Raw genomic sequence first — 12,742 nt, forward strand, 5'->3', positions numbered from 1 at the left:
CTTCAAATTTTGCTGCAGTCTCGTCTGATGATATTTAAATGAAGCTTCCTCCCCTGAACTTCCTTTGTGCAAATTGATTATGCTCGGTGAACAGGATAGATCATTTTCTTTTATCAACATCTGCCGAGAGAGGAACTGGAGGAACTGATGACATCAGTTAATCCCTTTAGAATTAACGTCACTTGCACAGCTTAGCTCTGATATGAGAAAGAAAATGGTAAACAAGCTGCTTCCGTGTGTAAAATATAGGAGGCTGCACATTCAGTTTTGGTCTCGGGTCTATAAGTGATCAGGATTTGTTCAAATCAATAAAGGACAATGAATCAGCAGGAGAGTGTGATAATAAGCCCCTTCAGTGGCTGTAAAAACCAGGAATTTGCGTCATGAATCAGGATTAACTTCACATCGCTGCTGAATCAAGTCTCATATCATTGATTTGCTCAGTGATTAAAAAACGGGCCCGGCGGCCGGAGAAACACTGACCAACCACAGGTTCTAGAGTCAAGACTGGAGCTTGAGCCACCTCCATGAAAAACATGAAAGAAAATAGGAGAAGATTGTGGCAACTACAGGTTGGACGTCACTAAATCTCTGTATCTGACATATTTCTATGAAAAACTAAGTGTACGGCTCATAGAAAACACTGCCATAGCTTTTGTTTCATGTGAGCACAATGTCTGCCTGAATGAATAAATTGAAACAAAATGTAATTCTGATTATTAGGTTATTTTTCATCAGATCAATTCAAACTTTTTGCTACGATAACTAACGCTGCACTTTAAACCATCTTCAGGTATCAAATCATGAAAGAGCCACATCCTCATGAGTCAACTGTGAGAGGAAGCAGGGCCTTAGAAAGATAAGAATAAAACAAATATGTATCAAAGTATCACAGGAATAGTCATCCACAAGATTAAAACCATAGACTTGGAATAAAGATGGACGACATGACAGGTGCCCTAAAAAGTGAAGCCAAAGTGACTCGATCGCCCCCCTGGTGGCTGGCTGCAGTATAGGTCATAAACCCTGCCTTTACTTCGATACTTAAGATGGCAGCGTTCTTATCCCTGATATTTAGCTTTTTTGAAAATCTTATTTACAGTCTATGTTTAACACCAGATGCCAGATGTTGTGATTAATTGGCGTACTCGTATTTTCTGTTGGTATTTTCAAACAAATTTGTCTTTATTGCCACAAATGAAAGAAAATTAAGAATCACTATTTTAACATTCAGCGGCGCGTCTCAGCCTCTGAAGTGTTGTCAGGGCCTCATGAGAGCGTGAGCGCAGCTGTTGAATGCTAACAAGGTGCTGAGAGGCAGAGACACTCATTTTAAAAGTGGATTTATTTGTCGATGAATTCTCAGCAAGCCCATACTGTCTAGTTAATATTGAGAATTTTTCGAGGAGGTTGGCTGGTGCTGTTATTCGGCTCGAGGACATTGATCCCTGAGAATTCAGTCCGATCGGTGGAGCGCTACCTTTCCAGAAAATAATTTACCAGAGTGGTTTGCTGTGATTACTGGTCCTGAGAGGCTCCTGGTCACTGCTGCTACTTCTGGAACAGAAGGGGGCGAGCTCATGAGAGCCCTCCCGCAAGAAAAAAAAAAAGATCCTCAGAGTCTTCTCATCCCTAAAAACGTACAATCTGAAGTTATGTACAACCCTGTCATGAGCATGTTTGTCATTTGCTGCTGCACATGTAGTAAAACCTCAGGGGGCTTCCTCTGTCACGCTCCAGAAGGAAGCCTCCCGATAACATCCCAGCTCCAAAACAATCCTCAAAGGCTAATGATGCAGAGCAGGACACAGTCTTTAAACGCGACCTGAGCGACCCATTTCAGCTTAGTGACCATTAGTCTGCGGCGGCACATCCATCCCCGCTCACGACATGACTAATGACGACCTCTTGATTAACACATCGTGACCGGCCCCTTGTACTGATGATGTGCACAGCCGGCTCACGCTGCAGGACATTTCTCCTGCTGCTCTCCGCTTCCCAGGATGTGGAGCTGTGCACCCGCTGCATCTGCCACATCAACTGTTGTTAGATGCCATGCAGTGTCACAGTCAGCTCAGCAAGGCGCAGCAGCATCACGGGAACACGACCCTGCCCCCCGGCTGCTCAGCCTCGACCAACATTGGGAAGCTCAAATGAATCAGAGCACGGCGCTGGATTATGTTTATCTTCATGGGCGTGAAATAGAAAGCGGGGGAAGTGAGAGGCAGAGGGCACAGAGAGTTTAGGGAGCGGCGGGAGTGAGGCTTGAAATGATGTGCAGGTGCAGCTCAGCCAGGATGTGTCACAGTTTAACTCTTCAATCCCTCGATCCATCTCAACTTCACACAGACGAGTCGTTCAAACAAATGAAAGACTTCCCCGATCTGAAGGCCTGTGTCCTGCTGATTTACAGATAAACGTGTGAATGCTCAAAACATAACAAGTTTTTCTGTTGGTTTAGTGATGATTGCTTTTTTAGAAATGGTGAGTGAAATAAAATAAGGCGAGTGCTCCGACTAATCAGAAATGTTCAACGCTGCAAGGCCCACTCCCAAAGTCCCTGCTCTTCTGAAAAGTAACCCCCCGAGATCTGAGACTTTTGGTCGGTGAAAAGATTTGAGACCCTGGTTTCTGCGATGGAAACATGAAGAGTTCTTGCAAAGGTTCCCGGGGGAAGTTCCTATGGTCAGAAGTGTCTTTTTAGTTTTTTTACAAAGTAGAATGAGTCGTCCTCTAACCACAAAGTCGTGCTTTGATGCCCAGCTCCTGCAGTCTGCATTCTGAAGTGTCTTTGGGCAAGATACTGAACCTCAAACAGTTGTGCAGTGTGTGAATGGTGTAATAGATAAACATGCAGCATTTACTAGCACTGTATAAATGTGTCTGTGTGAATGGAAGAATGTGACTTCTGTGTGATTTCTCGTGGCAGAGGCTTCTGTCTCTGTTCTTGGATTGACTGTCTTTAAAATGCAATGAGACCTCAAATGAAACAGATTTAATTGTCACGATTCTGTTCTGGTTCCACTGAACTTTTGAAAAAGACAGTTTTTAACTCTGAGTTCTCTGTTTCCTGTTTTATTTTGAAAAGATGCTTCTTGGGTGTCTCCCACTTGATTGCCTGCGTTTGTCTTGATTTCCTGCCCTTGTGTATCTCTCTGCTTCTCTTTTTCAGTTCGTCTTGTTTCCCTCGTCCCATATGTCTCTTGTGTGTTCCTGCTCCTCGTGTTTCTTCAGATATGATATTTGTACCTTTGCCTCATACTTGGTCTGCAATAAAAGACATTTCTGTCATTTTCTTCACCTGAACCTTGCTCCTGCATTTGAGTCCTCCAGCTCCATTTCTGGACATGAATAAAACATGGGCTCTCAGTTTGATGATTTCACTCTACATACGTGTGAAGCTGCACCTGGAGGTACAGGCTGTCAAACTTTAAAACTAATTTAGAGAAAAATTATCCAGAATGTTGGGTTCAAATTTTAATGTTGAATTAGCACAGGTTTTAAAAAACCCTTATCAATAGACCTAAGACAATAACAAAGTCTTGTTCTCGTGTATATGTTCAGATTTGACAGAAATACACTTCTGAAGTGTGTCACTCTTACACGCAGGGGCGGATCCATAGTATTTTCAGGGTCTTCCACAGGGACCCCCCAAGCCCCCATGGAAGACCCGCCCCTGCTCATATGGTCCCTCTTTCAGCTTCTAATTAACAAATGACAGATAAAATTTAGCAAATGTTGAGCTTAATCACACCTCATTTGCCCCGAGGCCACTGGGCAGTCCCTGGGTGACCCTCAGTCAGTCTGGGGAGCCCCAGTTTGGCCACCCCTACCCTCAACTGCAGCAATTCTCCTCACATGTTGTTTCCCGACTCTCTATTGTTTTAACTGAGTCGCTAATTTCACCGTGTAATTCTGTTAGAGCCGGAACCGGCGGGTCTTGCTGGCACAGACATTGGACAAACACGTGGTCTTTTGCCAGGAGCACTTTGTGAAATGTGATCGGTTCATCAGTGCATCTGTTCCACTTGTGTGATTCATCTGCAGTGTGGGACTGTCAGGGTGTCTGGGAGAGAGAGAGAGGAGAGAGAGAAAAGAGAGAGAGAGAGTGTGTGTGTGTGTGTGTGGGCTGCTCACAAACAAAAATAAAAGACAGTGAAGTAATGAAGTAAGCAGAAATGAATGATTAGAGCGAGATCTAATCTTCCCTTTAACTCCCTCCCTCCCCTCTCTCCCTGTGTCCTCTCCTCCTCTCTCTGCCTCTCATTTCCATTTGGTGTGTTGAAGCAGCAGCAGCAGCAGCAGCAGCAGCAGCAGTCTGGTGTTTGTGGATCCTTGGCTAGAGGGCAGCAGCAGCATCAGCATCAGCAGCATCAGCAGCATCAGCATCAGCAGCATCAGCAGCATCAGGAGGGGAACCAGGATACATCCCGGACCAAACTGCCCGAGCACCATGGTGGCTGCGCGGCTCGTCGCTTGCCTGTCCCTGCTGGCGGGCGTCTCGCTCCAGGTGGACGTGAAAAGTGCGAAAGACGCGGGGAAAGCCGGGAATTTCATGGAAGACGAGCAATGGCTGTCAACCATCTCCCAGTACAGCCGCAAGCTCAAGCACTGGAACCGCTTCAGAGACGTGAGTGGTGTGTTTTTTTAAGTGTCGTCCCCGACGAGCGTGGTCCCGTCTCATCGCCTCATCCCGGCTCAGGAGTGCGGGTGTTCGGGGGGGGCGCTGCGTGTTTTTTTTGCGCACAGCCGAAGTGTCGCTCTGAGGCGCACACGCACTCATTATCAGCAGTTTGCACATTATATAAATACTTTTTAAAAAATGGAAATATAAGCAGAAGAAGCAGGGACGATTAAATGCGCGTGCGTGTACGTGAGAGTGCAAGCGCCCGAATGAAATCACATTTTTTCTTGCAGGATAATTCATGACAAAGCTTGAAAAATGACTTGCATGCAAAGGGGCCACGATTTCATTATGTATTTTCTTATCTTTAAATAACCCCTTTTATCCATGGACCTTCTTGTAGGAGAGTGAATTAATATTAATATGTATATATATATAGTTCAGAGGAGAATCTTTGACATTAGCCCAAGTGTCCAAAAGCCATTTCCAGGCTCCTCCTGGGTAACTGTGATGTTCCGAACAGTGTCTGTATTCACTGATCAATACCCATTGATCGGCACATAAAATGCAGGGCTTCACAGTCAGGAGCTTTCAGTCTGAAAAGCCACACAGCAAGAGACGTGCATCCTCTATAAATCACTGGTATCAGGTACACAAGAGAGCAAACAGTTCTTATTGTGAACGTGGAGCTGTCGTCCAGACTCATTTCAGCGTTGTTTGTTCAGTTCAGTCAAGCCTGGAGGATTAGAGGTGGTTGAGAAATTAATTTACAAAACTGCAGACGGTATAAAGCTCCTATACTAAGCTGAGTAAAGTCATAAAGTAATCAGAGCTGAGATTCATTGATTAGTCGATTTGACAGAAAATTGATCTGCAACAATTTTTTCAGGCAAACAAAACACATTTTCTCTCCTTTTCTTATGACTTTTCTGATTAATCAGGAAAATAATCAGCTGATGATTCCAAAAATAAAAACAGATGTTAGTCGCAGTATAAAAAAGGTTTGAAATCCACATGGTGAAACTGAGAGGAGACAATTGATGCAGACTGTGATCCAGGCTATCGTCTGTGCTATTGATAAAATCTTCGACATTAAATCATATCAACATTTATATACAAAAGAACCAGTTGTGAAATGGTCTGTTTTAATGGATAGGCACAACAGCTCTGGCCATTGGCATGATGATTTATTTTTTGGTTGTCTGTCTCATTCTTGTGCAGGGAATCGCGTAAATATGTGCCCACCAACATTCACTTGAACTCCAAGATGACAGGACTAGATTTTAATGATCAAAGGTCAAGGTCACTGTGACGTGTTTCGGGCCACAGCTCAAGAACTGATACACTAATTACCATAATCTACGAGGATAAAATGATGAAGTGATTACATTTTATACTCAAAAGGGTCAAAGGTCGGCTTCACTGTGACATCATTATTTCTGGGCGTTACCTTCCGGAACAGAGGGGGAGAGTGTGACCCTGTTATGTAGCTGGTTGGTGGAGGGATACAACTGTGAAGTGGTGATTCCAAACCTTTTCAATCCAATGCAGCCATAAAGCAGTAATGTGCCTTGTACTGCCCTGGTATAAACACAGATATAGCAGTAGTAGCTGCCTCAGTGTAAACAGTGTGTGCAGTCTACGGTGTAAACAAGAAAACCACACCGATGTTCACTGATCCACTTCTGACAGGGTGAGAAATTCCTTTGTCCGAGTGTCATCTGTTAAATGCTTTGGAGAAGCCAGGTGATCTCCAGTCTGTCATTTACCATCAGTGAGTTTAACCAAGGTTGTTATTTGAACACCTTGAAAATCAGCTGGGATGACTTTGGCTGGATTGTCCACCAGGTTCTATATCACGCTGCCACTGAATTATATTGTTATATTAGATATATTTGTACGTATTTTGGTGTTTTCATCTGCAGCTACAGACAAATTTACCCTCGAGGACAATCGAATTCAAATGACACATTCTGCTGCCTCAACAGCCAAGAGGACATTTCCTGATACTGATCTGATACTACTGCTCTTTTTTCCTCATATTTAAATCCTAAATACCTCACTGCAGGCAACTCATTGAAATCAGGTTTCTTTAATATGATGTGTGACCAGGGAACGGTACTAAAAAGTACAAATCCCCCTCAAAACACTAAATTTTATATGACACTTGATTAAAATACTGTCTTACAAAGTGGTTTGAGTTAACAGATCTGCTTAATAAATGCAATTTTGTGCCAATACTTGCATATCAGGTTGGTGCATAACAGCAAAATCTGTATTATTATATGTTTTTTTCATTTCATGGCGTGTACTGCCATATTTGGAAGTTTAATACACCCATGTTTGAACTGTTTCTTGCTTCAACGTGAGGGTAATGTTGCAGCCTGATACTGATGATTTAACCAGGAGATGTGTGGCTGAAGGGGAGATAGGGATCCTGGTCAAGGGGTCAGAGGGTTTCTGACGATACCGCGGTCACGGCTCCTCGGTTCTAATAGACGGGAGACGTGGCGTGAATGAATCCGTGTGCCAGACGTATCAGAGGAGGTGTCGATAAGCACAGATCGGATCCAAGCCTCCACTCTGACAAGCAGATGGTTGTTTGATCTCGTGGCTGAGGAATATCAACTCAGACAGATATGTCTTATCAGTGTCGGCCAAACAGTAGCTGGAGAGAATTACCTTTGACAATGTGTGGCGGCATGCAGGAAAGGTATCTGACATTCCTGGACCTGCAGGGCCACAGAAAGACCGATCCGAGAATTTTGGAACTGGATTGCAAATTTGTGCTGTCATGCAAGTTTGAATATTTTCTGGGTTTTGAGTAGTTTTGCATCACCCCAAGGTTGACCCCCCCACTGTCCCGGAAGGATTTGTTTGAGATTTCGAGATGTTGAGTAGTCTATTAGATGTATCTACCCAGCATATATAATTAAACTATGACACATGCATAGCTTGGAGCACAACAAAAAAGATCATTAATGATACAGCATGGTGGTATAAGAACTGTCATCACCGGTTTAGAAGGTGGTGTTGATTCGAGTCCTGCAACAAACAGTTCCTTTCATTATAGAGAATCGATTTTGAATTAAACATCGAATCTGTAAAAACAAATATTCAGTAATCAAATAATATCAAACAGAGAAAAAGTCCCAAAAAACTACATTTGAGTTTTTTCTTAATAACCTGCTTAATCAATCCTTTAATCAGTGATTCAGTTTCAGATCAGATTTCTTTCACAGGTTGTCTAATTGATCAGTGTTGTATCCTTCATTCACCTCCACTGTCTGACCTTTTCTTGTTTTCCTGTTTTACAACTTTGAGCCCCAGTGGATTAATTAGTTTTTTTTTTGCTGCAACCGATCATTAGAGAAAGTCTCTTAAATGTCAAAGCGAAAAACAAATCTGTTGATCAGTTTCATTAAAGTTTTATTAATCTGCTGCGTCTCAGATTCATGAAACCATAAAAAGATGAAAAAGTCACAGCTGGGGGTGGTTACTGTTTATAGCCCAGTGTGTGTGTGTGTGTGTGTTTAGTCCGGACCCCCTTGGTTTAACATTGGTATTCAGATTAAATATTCAAGTAAATACATAATTAGAGTGAAGTAGTTACAGAGACGTGTAGAAGCTTTTTGGAATGAGGACAGAACTGCATGTAGCCCAAACCAGATCGAGAAAATCTAATGAGAAAACAAACTCCCATGTTATAAAAAGAGATTATGGTTTCACACTTGCTGATATAAAGTGAAATGTCGGCAGCCCTGATGTCACCATGTTGATTTCTCATATTCGATATTTAGTCTGTGGCTGTTTGGTGGTAACAGTTAAATAGATATTCGTAAAATTATGTTTTAACTTTGTCACATTTGCTTCCTCTGCATTGAGGAAGATGATCACAGCCTTTTATTCAATAAAATTCTAAGCTTTGAAACTTTAGGAGATACATTTATTTGTTTAAATAAATAGCTAAATATGGCTGATAGCTATAACACTAGCAAACGATAAACTGTACTTATCATTGAAACTACAAGCAAAAATTACCACTTAGCATCCTAAAGCTCACTTTTAACTCGTATTTATTTTATTCCATAAAGAAAGAAATAGGAGGACAACAAGTTGTGTAGTTGCAACTAGCACTAACTAGTTTTAGATATGTATGTAATCAATTTCCCCAAAAAGCAAAACGTTTAGTTGTGGTCCTCTTTTACTAGCTTTTCTATTTCACTGTTTTCCTCTGGTTTCAAAGAAAATCACACAAGTTGGTCGCGAGTGTTTGCTACTTGTGTAGATTTTGATTTGTTATCAATCCAACTGGCTTTGATTGGAGTTTACAGGCATGGGAAGTGTTTCCTTCCAGCCCCGCTTCTCCGTGTGAATCTCATCAAAATGTCAAGGCGAATGTTGATCTGCGCTTCACGAGGAGACGAGATGCTGCAGGAAGACAGACAGATAGTTGGCTTATGGTGCTGCTCAGATAGGACTATAATCTGCTGTGTACAGGGCGGCGAGATACGCCGTCTGAACTGTGACGAGGGTTGTGTTTGTTGACTGCCAAACAGGTGGTGTGGAAACAGCAAAGCAGAAATATTCATTTTTTGCAGTTTGATTGATCTGGCTGGTGTTTCAATTTGACCAGCGTACATATGATTATCCGGCACGGAGGAATAATGAGTAAATGTTGAAAGGAAGAACAATAAGACCAGCAGCTTCAGAGGCAGGAAGTCGGGATAATCCGCCGCACGTTACAGGGTGTTACACAAGCTCCATTGTGACGGCCATCGATGTTCAAGCTATGCTGCAAATGTCAAAACGTCAAATCTCACAATGTGGATTCTCCCGAGCAGAATTCTCAAATCAGCTTTAATCAGCAGATTGCATCCTCTTGCTATTTGATGTATTCCTTCTCGATTTTCTTCCACTTTGAATTCTGGTGCGTTCAGGTGGATCTCCTCAGTGGGAGCTCAGGCCACCGCTCATGTGAACAATACTGGGCTGTTCATTCACGGGCCAGATTCTGCCATCTCTCCGAGCGGCGCAAAGAGGGAACTCATTAAGGAGCTGTGCAGCCTTTTCAGCCAACTACAGAGAGGCTGTTTAAGGTTTGCACCTGCTCCACTGCCAGCCCCGATTTTTAATGAGGGAAAATTGCCACGTCTCTTTCAGGTAAACAGCTCCTCGGCTCCTCTGGCTGTTGAGATTAGCTCGGAGTGAGGCAAAAAGATACGGGTGACCATTAGCCTTTTTGGTGCTCGGGACTTTTATGTGATATAGGACGGCCGTAAACGCAATGATTACATAACAATGAGTGGCTCTGTAATGTTACCCAAGCCTCTCAGTGTTTAAATCTACACCCTTAATATTCATGAGGGAAGGATTGAAGAAATAGAGTAGAAGAAAAATAATTTCAATGTTTTATACACTGACTGTGTAAATGCTTCCAGGCTGCAACTGATGATCATTTTCATCATCTTTCTTGATGATTTTCAAATAATAAAATCTCAAACGATTGTAACAAATGCAAAACTCAGGTTTCCAAAGCCCAAAGTGGCATTTTCACAAATTAAAGCGTCAACGATTAGTTTATTGAATTTTTGCTAATCGATCCATTGTTGAAATCATCTTTCAAGCTCATTGTTTTTCATGGATTTTCTCATTTTCAGGGTGTTTATCTCATTCTAAACAGAACATCACTGGGTTTCTGTGGCTGATGTGCTGTACACGCAAGGCATCCGATCAATGTGAGAGACATTTTATAAACCTAGTTATATAATGAGTTGATCTAAAGAATTCATCATCAGTAGAATCTACAATAAAATAGATAAAATGGCATAAAGATAACTTTTTGCCATGCTAGCAGTCTAGCTCTGTGACAGTGTATGTACAACAGCGATGTTTATAGCTAGAAGCACTTAGAATTACAGTGCGGACATGATAAGGCTTGCCTGGCATTTACCATGTTCACCATCTTAGTTCAGTATGTTCACATATAGACGATTTCTAATTAGCGCTTAACACAAAGTACAGCAGAGGCTAATTGAAAGGTCACTGGCTCAGCAGCTAACAAACCAAAGCAGTGGGCAAATTAATTTTTTTGATCTCACAAAGGTGCTGTATGAACAATGTATTCTGTATAATAATTTCTGAATTAGATTTAATTTAACAATCCGTGAGCTGGTTAGCACTCACGACTCTGCCTCGTTTCAATCATAAAATGTAAAAGAATAGTGGAAAAATTCTCATTTTCAGAGTTGAAGGTGACCTTTTGAAATAGTTTGCTTTGACTTTTGATCTACGAAGATACAACACAGAAAAAAACATTTGTAAGAAGCTACAATTAGAGAATATTTGCCATTCTCGACTATTAAAATTCTCAATACTTCACCGCGATATCACCGCACAGCTAGACTCCAGCCACAGTGACATATAAGCCTTTATTTAGCAACACATCCATTAACGACAGCAAGCAAGTCTGATGATGTAGCTCAGCTCCAATAAGCAACCTGTTGATTTATCCAAACACGAATCAGACTCATGACTCTTGCTGGCAGCGAAATGACGGCGATGACCAAGTCACCGTTGCTACACTCGGCTCCACTCCTCTGTGAGAGCTCTTTGATAAACACAGGACCAGGGTTCACGCCGTCTTTCTGCAGATGGACAGCGAGCGTGCAGGTGTTGCATCCTAAGTGACACGGAGCTCCTTTACCGTGCTCAAAGTCACACTGCCAGCTGTGTGGCATTTTCCTGCTCCTGTCATCAACCTCAGCCATTTATTAGCCTCCCACAGGATTTACGCTGCCGCACTAACAGCCAGTGTAATTACGGATATGAAAAATAGGAAACGTAAGAGGACGGTATGCAATTGTAGAAAATATGAGAATGAGACCTATTTCCAATTAACAGTAAATGGAAGTGCGGGGGTTGAAAGTTAAGAGACGAGAAAAAGCAAAGCAGTTAAATGTGCTATTAGTTATCTATGTTTCCTCTGCTGTGTGAATCAACCTATCAAATCAACTGTCTGTGGAGATCTGCTCGCCGCACACTAATGAGATCCAAAAGGCAGAAGTGGTGGGAAGATACATTTTTCCTGCTTCTTGTCATTACCACTATGTCTCGTATGGAGGTGAATGTTGGAGGGGATTTGTTGTGTTTTCGGACCGGAGAAGAAAAGGAATCCTGCTTCCCAACGCTACTCCAAATTGAATTAAGAGGCTTTTTTGCGTTGTTGCTCCTGTGGAAAAGCCAGACATCAATTTATGCTTTGCGGAAAAAAAAAAAATGGAAACACAGAGAGATAGAGATGGAGAGAGAAAAACTAAACTGCTGCCTCGAACAGCAGGAAAGCTCTTTTAAGCCTCGTTCCACAGCCCACAGATTGTCCAAATATACAAAATATCTCTCCTCCTTCCACCCTGGCCGAGCACGGGGAAGCTTCTCGTTGCGATGGGACAGTACACATGCAGATCAGCGTGTTTCATAATGGAGCCTGGATGCACCTCCAACATCAGTGTATTAACACGCACCAACAGCAATGTGAGTTGCTGAAATGTCGAGCTGAATAATTAGCTGTTCCAAGGTTCTTCTTCTGGCTCTTTTCTTCATGCATTATTTATAGTGGCATCTGCCTGAGAGTTGTCTCTGTACTGGTGAAGCTCCTCTCTGCCCTGCTGCAGGCACAGAGATAAATGCTGCCACTCTGCTTGTGTGTCTGTCTGCATTCATCGCTGGCACGACGACACCGAGACGCAGTCGATGATTGAGCTTTTCAACAGACAAACCATCATGTATTAAAAACGATATCATGGTGGACTATGAGTCGACAGTGGAAGCTTTTAGGAAGATTGCTCACATGGATCCCCTTTAACTTCTGCCAGTGTGGTCCACAAATATAATTAGAATGGCTATCAGTAGGGCGCATACCTCCGCCAAGGCCCAGCATGCTGAACTTGGCAGTGGGTAATGAGCACTAAACACACACAGTACAGCTGAGGGTGATGGGAATGTAGGGAATCTAATTGTTCTGCAGATATTGTCAGAATTCTAATAAAGACGCTAAATAAATATCTGTACCAAATTTAATGCTAGTCGATTTAATATTTGTCGAAACGTTTCAACCAC

The 12,742-nt window shown here is 42.5% G+C and overlaps 1 protein-coding gene across 1 annotated transcript in view; it reads left to right on the forward strand.

Annotated features, from left to right (window-relative positions):
- The first annotated feature begins 4,259 nt into the window (after positions 1–4,259).
- The window catches only part of LOC118101009 (testican-2), a 37,136-nt gene continuing 28,653 nt past the window's right edge, over positions 4,260–12,742 (forward strand). Inside the window, exon 1 of the mRNA XM_035146606.2 lies at positions 4,260–4,630. Within this exon, the coding sequence (XP_035002497.1) occupies positions 4,454–4,630 (177 nt within the window). The 5' untranslated portion in view covers positions 4,260–4,453. The remainder of the gene's footprint in view (positions 4,631–12,742) is intronic.

The sequence above is a fragment of the Hippoglossus stenolepis genome, chromosome 21 (assembly GCF_022539355.2).
Source record: "Hippoglossus stenolepis isolate QCI-W04-F060 chromosome 21, HSTE1.2, whole genome shotgun sequence".
Classification (NCBI taxonomy): domain Eukaryota; kingdom Metazoa; phylum Chordata; class Actinopteri; order Pleuronectiformes; family Pleuronectidae; genus Hippoglossus; species Hippoglossus stenolepis.